This window comes from Lepus europaeus, chromosome 20 (genome assembly GCF_033115175.1).
Source record: "Lepus europaeus isolate LE1 chromosome 20, mLepTim1.pri, whole genome shotgun sequence".
Lineage (NCBI taxonomy): Eukaryota > Metazoa > Chordata > Mammalia > Lagomorpha > Leporidae > Lepus > Lepus europaeus.
This window is the reverse complement of record NC_084846.1, coordinates 63,142,839-63,156,255: the sequence shown is the minus strand read 5'-3', so window position 1 is coordinate 63,156,255 and position 13,417 is coordinate 63,142,839. Positions and strand designations below refer to the sequence as shown.

The following is a 13,417-nucleotide window of genomic DNA, read 5'->3' as shown; positions in this document are numbered from 1 at the left end:
TCCTCGGGCCATCCTGTCATCCCTGGCTCTAGTGCCCCAGTGATGGGCCCGCCAGGCAGTCCCGGCAGAGGGGACCGGATGGCATGCATGTGGCCCCAGGGAGCCTGAGCAGGAGGGCTCTGGCGGCACCGCCCCCCCCCCCGGGGGGGGTGGAGCAGTGAGTGCTGTCAGGGCAGCGCAGGAGCCAGGGCCCCCACACGGGCCTCAGTGTCCTCTGCTGTCAGAGCCTGGGGGCCTCCAGTGTTGAGAGGAGGCTGGGCTCCCACTGAGAGCCGTCCTGGAGCCAGCATGGGTGCAGGCACTGTGTGGGTGCAGCACAGAATACAGGCTGTGGGTGCAGCGCAGGTGTGTGGGGGGGGCGCGATACAGACACAGGCTGTGGGTGCAGGGTGCAGGCCCTGTTCAGGTGCGGGTTCAGGATGTGCGAGTGGGAGTGCAGAACGTGGCCGTGCGGATGCTGCCCGAGAGATGCAGTGTGTGGGCATGATGTGGGTGCAGAGTGTGGGTGCAGGGCATAGGTGCGTGTCCAGGTTCATGGTGCGGCCGCATGTATTGCGACAGACACATGTGCGGACGAAAGGCACCGCTATAAGGGTGGGTGTATGTGTAGGGCCGCGAGTGGGGCACAGGAGCCGGTGCAATGTGGGTGCAGGGGCGGCGTGCGTGCTAGCGTGCTGTATCAGGGCACCGCGCGGGTGCAGAGCAGCGTGTGCGGGGCGCGGGTGCGGCGCGGTGCGGGTGCAGGACACCGGTGTGAATGCAGGGCGCGGGCCTGGTGCAGGTGCGGGGCGCGGGTGTGGCGCGGCGCGAGCGCAGGAGCGGCGTGTGCGGGGCGCGGGTGCGGCGCGTGCTGGGGGCAGCAGGCGGGGCGGGCGCGGCGGCGGCGGCGGCGGCGGCGGCGACAGCGTTCCCGCGCCTCCCCGCGTAGGTGTGCGGCGCGCTCCTGGCGGGGACCGAGCGAGCAGATCTCGCGTGCGCCCGCCGCGCGCGCAGCCCAGCCCGGCCCCCGCCCGGCGCCGCGAGCCGAGGTGTCTCCGCGCCCGCGCCCGTGTCGCCGCCGTGCCCGCGAGCGGGAGCCGGAGTCGCCGCCGCCGAGCGCAGCCGAGCGCACGCCGTTCCCGTCCGCCGCCGCCGCCATGGCCACCACGGTGACCTGCACTCGCTTCACCGACGAGTATCAGCTCTACGAGGATATTGGCAAGTAAGAGCCGAGGCGCGCGCGCTGGCCGGGCCCCCGAGGGCCGGGCCCCTGGGGCGCTGGAGCCTCGGCGCCGCCGGCCCCGGGCGCACTGCGGCCCGGCGCGCCCCCGGCTCCTCCGGGCCCCGGCCGGAGCGTGCGGCCCCGCGCGGCCCGACCCCGACCCCGGGCCCGGCGCCGCACAGCGCGGCGCCGGGGGCCCGGGGCTCTGGACTCGCGCGGCGGGGGCGGCAGCAGGTGTCCCCCGAGCGCGGGGCAGACGTGACGCATTTGGCGGCTGGGAGGTCACCGAGGAGGGGCGCGCGGGGGCGGGCGCGGGGGCGGGCGCGGGGCCTGGTGCGCCGAGTCCGGCCGGCAGCGGCCCCGGGGGTCGCCCCCGCGCGGCGCGCTGTCCCCACCCCCACCGGGCGGCGGCGGCGGGGGCGGCGGGACCCGCTCCGCGCCTGCTCCTGCGTGGCCCCCTCCGTGCGGGTTGCCGGCGTGGGAGCAGCCTTGCGTGGGCCCCCGGCGAACCAGGGAGGATCTTCCCCCAGATTCTTCTGGAAACAGTTATTTGGAGGAGGGGGCGAGGTCAGGGAGTCCGGGTCAGGTCATGAAGGGTGGGGATGAAGGGGTGAGGCAGGGCTCCCGCGCGGGCGGCTCCTGGGGCTGGGCTTGGGAGCGTTGTTTTCGGGCTCCCGGAGGCGGCGAGGGGCCGTGATGGCCAGGCGCAGGTGGGGCCTCCTGGGAACAGGTGCCCCAGCCCCTGGACGCACCGTGCGCTCCGCCAGGCGAGCCGTGCCCTGCTTTGGGGTCTCCAGGAGCCGCTCTGCCCCTCAGGTCAGAGGCCAGGGAGCCCCACAGGTCCCCCTCCGTGCGCCAAGGTGGCTGCGCCTGGCACCCCTCGGGCTGGCTTCAGAACTCCGGATCGCGCCGGGCCGTCCTTCCCCTCCCCCCTCCTCTCCGCCCTCCCCCAGTTCTCCTGCGGGTGGGGGCGCTGGCGAGATTTCTCTTACACATGCAGCGGCAGATCCTTTTTCCCCTTTACTAAAAAAGCGCCTGGTGGAAGCTTGTGGTGGGCGAGGGACGCTGATGGCTGATAATTGTGGAGCAGCTGCGCGCCTTCCTCGCTTCTCTCTGCACGTGGGGACGCCCCAGGTCAAGCAGGCCTGGGGGCGGCCTAGGGTGGAAGTGAGGGGATAGGGGCAGCTCAGGACCCCTTGGCGGAGGCCTGTTGCATGTGGAGGGCCGCCCTGGAAGGAACAACCTTCCGGGGCAGGCTGGGCCGGAGGCAGAGAGGAAGGGGGTGCTGGGTGGGCTGAGGGTCCTCCCATGGGAGCCCTGGGTCTGACCCAGTGGTGCTCAGACCCGCCCGCTGCCCTGTGTCCCTGGCGCTGTCTCCACGCTGTGGGTCAGGCAGGTGGCCGGCTGTCCCGGGAAGAGGGCAGTGGTCACTTCCAGGGACCTTCGTGGCCTCTCCTCCACTGTGTCCGGTATCACACAGGCCCTCACCCTGGGCATCTGCCAGGGCAGCCCCTGGCGAGCGGGGGGCCCCAGCCCAGGCTCACTCCGTGTCTCCCGTCTTCCCTGTGGCATGGGCCACCTACCCTGGCCGCAGCTCGGGCTGGCTGGGTCCCCCGGCCCCCAGCCTCCCGTCCCAGCAGCAACTGGTTATCGGCAGCTGCCGCCGCCCTGAGAGTAGAGGTCTCTGGGGCTGACTCCCCTGGAGGGGGGCAGGTGAGGGCTGGAATCGCTCACTGCTCCCCAGGTGGGCAGGAGGAGCGGCTGGAAGGGAGTGGGTGCGGATGTGAGGGGCCTGCAGCGACCTGGGACGAGAGGGGGCGTCTGAGCCAGCAGCGGTCAGCTCAGCCCAGCACACGTTTGTGGAGCCTATCTGGCCCCAGGGGAATGTCTGCTGGGGCGGGGCCTTGGAGGGAAGAGGGTGGAGGAGATGGGGTCTGGCAGTGTGTGGGGAGGGGGCCGGGTCGTGCAGGCGAGATCCGCAGCGGCCATGCTGGCTGGTTGTTGACAGGGCTGGCCGGGGCACAGTTGGTGCTGCCTCCCAGCCCAGGTGGACTGGTCCAAGTTTATTTAAAGCTGCAGCCCTGGCACCCAGTCAGGCGCGCCGAGCTGCCCGCTGCCCCTGCTGGTGGATGGGCTGGGCCACGGGCCTGTGGCTGCTCGAAGGCTTCTCCCTCTCCTGCCCTGTCCTTTCTCCGCCTCTGCTCCTGGGTGTGCCCTGGGGGCCGTGCCCTGGGTCCTACCCGCCTCGGGGCTGTGGGCGTGCCCTTCAGTGTCCAGCCCTGCAGGGAACCGAAGCTGCCTGGAGCCCAGGGACCCCAGGGCCAGGCGCACAGTGAAGCAGGGACGTCCTGGGCGGTGCAGACCCTGCAGTGTGGGTCTCGCTGGTTTTACATCTTGTAGATTTTTCAAAATTCAGAAAATACCAGAACTCATAAAAGAAATGCCGGTGCTTCGCCTGCTCAGGTTGCAAACTGTTCATCTTTTGCCATTTTCGCTGAGTTCTCCCTTTCTCACAAGTTATAAGAAGTGAAGTATTACAGGCGAATACGTTAGGGAGCCCGTGGCCCCTGGCTGCTGTCGCACATTTGTGCCTTGTGCGTTTCCTCGCGGCTCCTCAGGGCGCAGCTGCACGGCGCGGCGGGGACCACAGCCGAGGCTTGCGTATGGGATTCCTGCATGTGTTTTCCGTGCAGCGTTGCCTTCTCTGAAAAGGCGGGTGTCGTTCGGTCCCCAGCCGTGGCCCTCCCAGCCGTGGGTGCCCCGTGTGACATCCTGGAGGCAACTGGGCTCACCGGCCTGCTCCAGGTGGGAATCTAGGTTGCCATTGCTTCTGCGCTCTGCCAGTGCGGACAGCAGCACACACGTGTTTGCTGGCACAGGCGTGAGGGCTGCTTCGGCGTGCCTCCCAGGAAGGGTCTGCAGGCCCGGGGTGCTCCCAAGGCGTGTTGGGGTGCTGCAGGCCCTGGACTTGGATGGTAAATGCTGGGCAAGACGTGGTGTGAATTTTTATGTCTTCCTTTTGGGGAGCCCTTGTGTCCTGAAAGTGTGGATGCTCTCCATGGGAGGAAGCAGCTCCCTGGGGCATCGGTTGCAGTTTTGGGGTCCATGAGCTCCTTTTGTGACCCATGTGAAACAACACCCAGACAAGCGCCAAGAGGTCTGATTTGATTGGCGGCCCAGGAAGCCCTCCGCCCACTGCCCGTTGAGACAAAGGAAGGCGGGCAGCTTGCCCGAGTTCAGATGGGCCCAGAACTGACCTTGCTGTGTCCTTGACACTGCCGGGGCTCCCCCAGCCCCAGGGAGCAGGCTGCCTGGCGGGCCATGGGCGGGCGGGGCGCCGCTGGCTCCCCCATTGCTGTCACCGTGCCCACCTTGCGGAGAGCTGTGCTCTGGGCTGGGGCGTGGCCTCTGGGTGGTTAATGGATAAACTGAGGACGTTCAGAGCAAATCGATTTTTGGGTCTGCCGAGCTCTGAGAGTGGTTGCCAAGGAAGAGGGGACCCGGGCGGGGGAGGAAGTGCCATATTTGCCTTTGGCCTCCCGGAGCGTGCCAGGCGCCACCCCTCACTCCTGGGCCGCCCAGCCAGCCGCCTGCGCTCCCTCGGGTGCCCGCACACCCTGCCCCCCCAACTCCTGTCTTGTCCCCGGTGCCCCACACCATCTCTCATGCGGGGCCCCCTGCCCAGGTCAGCTGTGTCCCCAGGCCCTGGCCCCAGGGGTCTCCTCCCCGTGTGCGGAGGGGTGGGTGCACCGGGCTCTGGCCCTGACTCGGTAATGAGGGTAGTTAGGAAGGAGGCGCCCGCGCGAGGCTGCCGGCCGTGGGGCTGGCTGAGTTACTATGTACTGGTATTTTTATACCATAACCTACTTTGGTGGAGAGCTAAGAATATACCTCGTGCTTGCTACCCGACTCCTTCCCTCCTGGTGACAGTCGCTAGCACCTCAATGGCGCTGATTCCGTCTGTGATTGGGTGTTGTGGTCATTGCCAGGGTTCAGGCCTGGAGAGACCCTGAGCCGGCAGAGGTCGCACAGGGTCAGAGCGACTCTGAGATCCACGTCTGGCCCCCTCAGGGGTCTCGACCCTTCTCCGCACTGTGCTTCCCAAGCGCTGCTGCTCCACTGTGGTCCCCTCTGCTCCTAGGCTCTTGGATGCGCCTGCCCGCAGCTGGTGGCCGGCCGGGCTGTGTTTGTGTTTTCCAAGCCGGGGGGCACTGCCCACGGCTCCCCTGTGTGAAACGTCACAGCCTTTTCGTCCATTCTCTGTGACAGCCGAATCTCTGGCCTCGCTTGAGGACATGCGCGTTTTGATTTTATTGAACAGTTTACCAGGGGCAATGTGGTCTCTTTGTAAGACAACACCCAAGCAACACGGCGTGTGTCGGCACGGTCAGGGACCCTCACCGCTCAGAGGTGCCTGCACTGTGTGTGTGGATGGCGGTGGAAGGGGCACACGCAGACATGCACAACACACGCGTATGAGTTTAAAACACATGTGGAGCCGCCATGCGTGTGCTCCCTGCAGTGTCCGCTGGGCACTTCATGCCTCTCCCCCTCCCCCCACACCAATCTCTTCTGTCGCTCAGCATTGCAGGGTTTCTTAACAGATCTGTGTATTTTGAACCCCAAAATGTGGGACCCACCCTGTGATGCGTGTGGCAGGATCACGGGACCCTGTGTGGGAAACCAGAGCCTGGAAGGTCAGGGGGTTGTGGCTCGAACCCTGGGCAGGAAGGGCTGTGTTCCTGGAGTGGCCAGGTGGGGGCTGTCGAGAGGAAGCGAAGGCAGGTGCAGGTGGATGCTGGCCCAGGTCCAGGCCCCCCCCCCCCCCCAGGAACCGAAGGGCACGTGTTCCCAGGGACAGAGGGTGGCTTCTTGCAGAAGCGTCCCAGTGGGGTGGCCCCGTGTCTGTTCACAGCCTGCAAAGAGGCCCTGGGGTTCACAGGTGGTTTCATGGAAATGACCAGGTGGGGACAGGTGCGTGGTGTCTGCCCTGGGAGAACCTGCAGATGCTTGGATCCCCGATGCCCACTCGGGGGTCCAAGCAAGGGACGGGAGCTTTCTGGAGATTCCAAATATGTTCTCGAAAAACGTTAATGCCCGCTCTCTGCCCCACAAGGCTGGCATCTGATCTGATCACTCGTGAAGCGTTTTTTACAGCTGTGAGTTACTGTGTTCGTGGAGACAGAACGAAAAATGCATTATGTATCAATGCAGTTTTAAACAAAATTATCATGTTGGCATAGCACATAGAAATATGTCCTTTATTCATTTTTATAAGATCTGCATTTATTTAAAATGAAAGCATCCTTTGTTGGTGGGGGTGGCGTTGCTTAGCTGCCGGGTCACCGGGTGGCCCTGGTCTCCTGGGCTGGTCACAGACTGAACCCCAGGCTCAGCTGTCAGCACACCTGGGCCTTTACAAGCTGGGATAATGATCCTAAAATCATGAAAGTTTGGGATTTCTGTTCGCCCAAGACAAGCGCTTGTTGAATTCTGGAACAGATTGGCAGTAGCTGGGCAAAGACTTAGGAACATGTCGCGTGGGAGGCAGAAGCCATAGAGCCGGCTGCCTGGGAGGCCACGGTGCCTGATTCCTCAGCTTATGAGCTCGGGGAGGGGGCTGGGGGCTCTGCCGGGAGCCCCCCTGAGGTCGGGCACATCCCAGCAGCACTGCACTGGAGGCTGGACCCGTGCAGTGACACAGCCTGGGTCACTCAGGACTGCCTCCCGGAGCAGTGGCACACCCATCCTGAACGGGGGGGGGTCCTTGGGGACCCCTGCCCCCGGGAGATGCAGGCCCAGCTGTCACGAAGCTGCACCCCGAGAGGCTCTCTGTGCTCTGCTCAATTCCCCTCCCAGAACGTCATGTCTGTCCACATGTGTCGGGCTCCAGCCCCATCCGCAGAGCCCAGGGGTTCGACCCAGGCCATTGGTTGGGGGGGGGGGTTTCTGGGCCCCCTTAGGAGGCAGGTCAGCTCAAGATGGCACCCGGGCAGTGATTCTTGGCCTGCGCTGCATGTGGGAGGCCCCTGGGAGGTGTCCAGGCCCCACCCCAGCCGGGGGGATGGGGCAGCAGGGCTTCTGTCTGCTCCCCATGGTGCCAGTGGTCCCTGCAGGTGCAGCACCCTGCCTCGCTCTCACCCTCGCCCTTGCCCATGCCCTTTTACACCCATTGGTTCTGTAGGAGCCCCGCTGTGAATTTGTCTTCGTTCTCCATGCATCCAGTGCCATAGCCGCCCACAGCAGTGTTCTCCAGAGAAAATGAAATGTGGCCCCAAAGCGGAGCCGCACGTGTGATGTAGAATTTTCTCCTCCTGTGAGCCTTAGCTCAGCAGTTACGATGTCTGCATTCTGCGCTGGAGTGCCTGCTTTCAGCTCCTGACCCCTGTCCGTGTACTGCTAATGGTTCAAGTACTGGGGACCCCAACACTTGCACGGGGACCCGGACTGTGGTCCTTGCTCCTGGCGTTGGTCCAGCCCAGTCCCAGCCGTCAGGCATCTGAGGAGTGAACCAGCAGATGGGAGCCTGCTCTGTCTCTCCCTGTTTGTATTTCTCTCTGCCTCTCCAATAAATAAAATAAAATAAATGTTTTCTAGTACTTAAAAGGAGAGTGGAAGGAAACAGGTAGAGGGAACTTGACTAAGGTATTTATTTCACCTGTACCTAACGCATGATTTCAGCACGTAGTCCATACAAGGGCGTCTGTGTGCCTGGGTCGGCGTTTTGTCGCTACCAACGAATGCCCGGGAGAGAAGCCACTTAGGCAGGAAGGGGGTCCCTTGTCCGGTTTTGGAAGTTCACAGGATCGGGGTGCCACGGGTCTGATACCTGACCAGTGTGGGGGTGGCACAGCGCATCCCGAGGGGCCACAGGCCACACAGGGAAGCAGAGAGGTGCGTGGGCCCCTCCCCCCACCCCAGCAGCTTGCTCCAACCTAATCGCATCCCAAAAGCCTGAGCTTCACACCACGAGGCACTCGGTGTCCACGTTTATCTGCGAACCGTTGACCATTAATGTAGACGCCGGGGCCCAAGCTTTCCACGGACGCACTTCGGGGGACACAGAGACAGTCGTCCACAGGCTTGCATTACACCGTTCTACATTCTCTGGACAAGCCTTTGAAACCTGCTGTGCGCGTGATGCTGCGTGTCTTGGTTTGGGCCAGACACGGTCCAGGTTCTGGTGGTTTTGGGACAACAGCGACAGCTGGATGGGGTCACCAGGCCAGAGCGTCAAGGTCACCCTTTGCTGTTGGCTCCTTCCCATTTTTTTTTTTTTTTTTGGACAGGCAAAGTGGACAGTGAGAGAGAGAGACAGAGAGAAAGGTCTTCCTTTTTGCCGTTGGTTCACCCCCCAGTGGCTGCTGCGGCCGGTCCGCTGCACCGATCCGAAGCCAGGAGCCAGGTGCTTCCTCCTGGTCTCCCATGCGGGTGCAGGCGCCCAAGGACTTGGCTCCTTCCCATTGTAAAGGCTGCTTCTGAGGAGGGAAATGACCGTCCGGACCGTCTGAGGGTGGAAGTGCTGCTCCGACCGTCTGAGATGGAAGTGCCGGTCTGACCGTTGGAGGACGGAAGTGACAGTCCAGACCATCTGAGGGTGGAAGTGACAGTCCGACTGTCTGAGGAGGGAAGTGCTGGTCTGACGTCTGAGGAGGGACGTGCCAGTCCGGACCGTCTGAGTTCCTGGTCGTCCCTGCTCATTCGCTCCTCCACAGCCTAGTGGAGCACTTGCGCCAGGTATTTCCTGGGTGCCCAGGCGGCACGGCCCTTGCGGTGTTTCTGCGGTGGGGAGAGGGAGCCATGTGCTGGGTGGACAGAGGACACGGCTGGGAGCAGCCAAGAGACGTGGCAGTGCTGGTGTGGAGGAAGGGAATGCCAAGTGAGCGCGGGGAGGCCAGGAGCAAGACGAGATGCAAAGGGCTAAGGCCAGGAATGGAGGAGGGAGCGTCGCTGAGGTCTTCCAGAAACAAATTTCCACCTGCAGGCCGGCGCTGTGGCATGGCAGGTTAAGCCTCGGCCTTCAATGCTGGCATCCCACGTGGGTGCTGGATTGAGTCCTGGCTGCTCCACTTCTGATCCAGTTCCCTGTTAAGGCACCTGGGAAAGCAGTAGAAGATGGCCCAGGTCCTTGGGCCCCTGCACCCATGTGGGAGACCCGGAAGAAGCTCCTGGCTCCTGGCTTCAGCCTGGCCCAGCCCTGGCACTTGTGGCCATTTGGAGAGTGAACCAGCGGATGGAAGACCTCTCTCTCTCTCTTTCTCTCTCCTTCTCTCTCTGTAGCTCTGCCTTTCAAATAAATTTTTAAAAAATTTTATCTACGAAAACTGGACACTGGAGACGCATGGGCGAGCCCTTCAGAAGACGCAGGTGGCTGGAAGCGACTCCAGAGAACAGAAAATCCATCAGAACTTGAGTGGAGACTGGAGGAGTGGTCCCGAAATCCACCCCCGCCCCGAGAAAACATGGCGTCCAGGTAACCTCCGGGCAGTCCTGATGCACCAACACCATCCTCAAAACCCTCCCCATGGGCGGGAGAGGAGGGAATTCCTCCCGACCGACTTTATGAAGCGAGCACCACCCCGCTGCCAAAGTCGGACTCCAGACACTGCCGAGAGGATTGCTTGTGAGGATCAAATGCAGTGTTGCGTGAGAAAGAGAAGCCATTGTGAACAAGAAGGATCCATCCCGGGAACAAGGGGCTGGCATTGTGGGCGCAGCGGGTGAAGTCGCCACCTGGGACGCAGGCATCCCATATGGGCGCCGATTCGTGTCTCGGCTGCTCCACTTCCTACCCCAACTCCCTGCTGTCAGCCTGGGCAAAGCAGCGGAAGATGGTCCAAGTGCCTGGGCCCTTGACACCCATGTGGGAGATCTGGAAGAAGCTCCTGGTTCCTGGCTTCAGCCTGGCCCAGTCCTGGCTCTGCAGCCATCTGGGGAATGAACCAACAGATGGAAGACATCTCTCCCCTCCCCCCTCGCTTTCTGTAACCCTGACTTTCAGATAAATAAATCTTTTTAAGAAATCAATCTATATAATATACCAGTTGGCTAAGTAAACAAAGACACTAAGGCCATCTCGACACATGCAGAAGAAGCATTTGAAAATATCTAACACTCTTTCATGGTAAAAAAAAAAACCAAAAACCAAAAACCAAACAAACAAAAAACAACCAAATGAAAATGAAGAAACAAACAAAAACACCAAGAAAAAAGAACTTCTCAACTTGGAAAAAAAACATTTATGAAAAGACCTCAACTAACATCTCTACATAAGACTAACTTTCGGGCTGCGTTGTGTGGTGGTTAAGCTGCCGCCGGCAATGCTGGGCCACCCCATATGGGCTCTGGTCTGAGTCCTGGCTGCTCCACTGCCGATCCAGCTCCCTGCTAGTGCACCTGGGAAAGCAGTGGAGGACGGCCCAAGTGCCTGGGCCCCTGCACCCACGTGGGAGACCCGGATGAAGATCCTGGCTCCTGGCTTCAGCATGACCAAGTCCTGGCCATTGCAGCCATTTGGGGAGTGAACCAGTGGATGGAAGATCGATCTCTCTCTCTCTCTCTCTTTCCCCCTCTTCCTCTCCCTCTCCCTCCCTCTTTCTCTCTGCAACTCTGCCTTTCAAATAAATTACATAAATCCTGAAAAAAAAAAAAGACTAACTTTCCCAACTCCCTGAGCTTAGATACAATACAAGGATGTCTGCTCTGTCCATTTCCGCTCAACACGGATGAGAGGTTCGAGGAAGAGCAGCTAGGGAAGAGGAAGACATAACCAGGCTTGAAAGGAATAGGAAAATAATTTCTGCTTGTTGATGACATGATTTTGTATGTAGAGCATCCTAAAGAATCCACTAAAAACCATTAGAACCAAAAAACGAATTAGGCGAAGTTGCAAGATCAATATTCAAAAGTTCATTGCGTTTAATTAAACGATAGCAATATTTACTCTTCAAATAAAATTAGGAAAACATTTTTTATTTACTGTAGCATCTAAAGCAATAAGATTCCTTGTAATAAATTTAACAAAAGAACTACAAGATTTGTTTATTGAAGATTGTTGAGAGAAATTAGGAGACCTAAATAAATGGGAAGAGAGCCCGTCAGTGGGGAGACCTGCTGTCATGAAGGTGACAGGGCGCTCCAGGGGGAGCCTGTAAAGACTCCAGCTGCGTTTTTGGCCGGAGTTGATGGGCGGGTCCTAGAACTCCCGGGAAAATACAAGCGGTACAGAGGAGTCAACACAGTCTTGGAAGAGCAAACTGGAGAACTCACGCCTCCCTTGTTCAAAATCGACAGCGCAGCTGCAGCCTCTGAGCCCGTGTGGCGTTGACACGAGATGGACACACAGCTCAGCGCCGTAGGATGCGTGTGGAGTTCATGTGTGCATCCAGAGTCGCTGGCTTTCACCAGGACGCCCGGACAACTCAGGGGTGACAGGATAATGGTCCATTCCACAGAGAGACAGCTGGGGACCACATGCTAGAGAGGGAAGCTGGAGCCCTACCTGACCCCAGATCCAAAAAGCATCCCGAGATGTAGCAGAGACTTAAACACGGGTGCTGAAGCCGTGCAATGCTTAGAAGCAAATGTAGGTGTACATCTTAGGGACCTCGGGTTGGGTAGTGGCTGTTTTAGCCATGACACCAAAAACACAAGCAGCAGAAGAAAAACAGAAACAGATGCGTAGACAACGAGTTCATCAGGGAGAAGAACTTCCCTGTTTCATAGGGCACCAACGAGAAAGTGAAAAGGCGGCCTCTGCCTCTCGGGAGGGAGAGGCGATTTGCAAGCCATGGACCTCGTAAGGAATCTGTATTCAGGGGATTTTTAGAATTCTTACCACCTCACAGTAAGAAAAGAAACAACTCCATTTTAAAAAATGGGCAAAGGACCTGAACAGGCGTTTCTCCTGGAAGACATGCAAAGGGCCAGTGGTGCACAAGAAGCGTCCAAAGCAACGAGACCCCGCCCCCCTCCCACGTGCGTGCTGGGGGTACTCAGGGCGCTTCCTCGGAGATCCACCGCCGGGTACGCACCCAGGGGCAGAAGCAGCCGTGGGCCTTGCCCGATGAGTGGCTGGAGAAAGCGTGGTGCAGCGGCACGTGGACCACCACCCAGGCCTAGACAGACGTGCCACACTGCCTGCAGGAGCAGCCGCAGAAGACTGGCGGGACACGATCCCCACGGATGGAGTTTGTCAGGGGCAGGAAGGGAGCTGGGTGAGGCTGGCAAGCCAGAGGTTGCTCGTGGCTGGGAAGAAAGCATTGACACTTAGACCGGGTGACGTGCGTTCCAGGCCTCCGCGCTGCACGCCGAGGCGTCCGCCGTCTGCACTGCATTTCCATCAGGACGTTAAAAACCAGAGTAGGTGAAACCTGCCTGGGGAACAAAAGCTCCCATGTCTGGATCCCAGCGGAAGTGACTGCCAAGGCCCAGCCGGTGGCCCTGGCGAGGGTGGCCCTGGCAGAAGGGTGGTTCTGGCCGGGTCACCGCCCCCAGGGCAGCCTCAGCCGCGGAGCCCCTCCTCAGAGCGGTTGGATCGTGGGGTGCATGCCTGATGACTGTGTCGCTAAACTTAGCCGCTCCCTGGGCCTCTGCCTGACCCTAGCTCAGAGCCAGGCTCCGGCCAGACGCTGGGAGGGGTTGGGGTGGGCAGGCTCCTGCTGGGGACCAGGGTGCAGGGCCCCTCCCGGGGGTCACCAGCCACCTGGAGAAGCGGCCCCACCCTGCCATTCCTGTCTCTTGCACAGCAGAGTGAGGCTCGGAGCCCGGCCACTGTGCCACTGCACTCTGGGGGCCGCCTTTCAGAGGGTCCTGCTGCTAAGACCAATGTCCTTCCAGATGTCACCCGAAGGCTGCCACGTCCTGTCCTGAGTGTCCCTTAGGACTGCCCTATCTGAGGCTGAGCCCCCACAGTGGTCCTGGTCTCTCCTGGAGATGAATGGCAGAGCCTGGTCTCCTCCTGCCCGGCCCGAGCCCTCTGCTGCCCACCCCTGTCTCACCCGCTGCTCTCGTGCCCCTGTCACCTGGCCCCACCTGGCCAGAGCCCTGGCCAGACCACGTTTGTGGTGCTCCCCACAGTTCCCCGGCGGCCTCAGCCCCGCTGCGTTTTGTCCTTGCGTCTGTGTGTCCTGAGCGACGTGGGGCAGCGGGGTTTGAACTGGCACCCCGTGGGATGCCGGCGGTGGCTTTGCCCCCTGCATCACGGCGCCGGCCGCG

The 13,417-nt window shown here is 61.2% G+C and overlaps 1 protein-coding gene across 18 annotated transcripts in view; it reads left to right on the top strand.

The window, feature by feature from the left end:
- The first annotated feature begins 1,128 nt into the window (after positions 1-1,128).
- CAMK2B (calcium/calmodulin dependent protein kinase II beta) overlaps positions 1,129-13,417 on the top strand; it is a 72,030-nt gene continuing 59,741 nt past the window's right edge. For all 18 annotated transcript variants that reach the window (XM_062179498.1, XM_062179497.1, XM_062179507.1 and 15 more), the window contains exon 1: positions 1,129-1,201. In XM_062179498.1, coding sequence (XP_062035482.1) covers positions 1,137-1,201 — 65 coding nt within the window. In that variant the 5' untranslated portion in view covers positions 1,129-1,136. The remainder of the gene's footprint in view (positions 1,202-13,417) is intronic.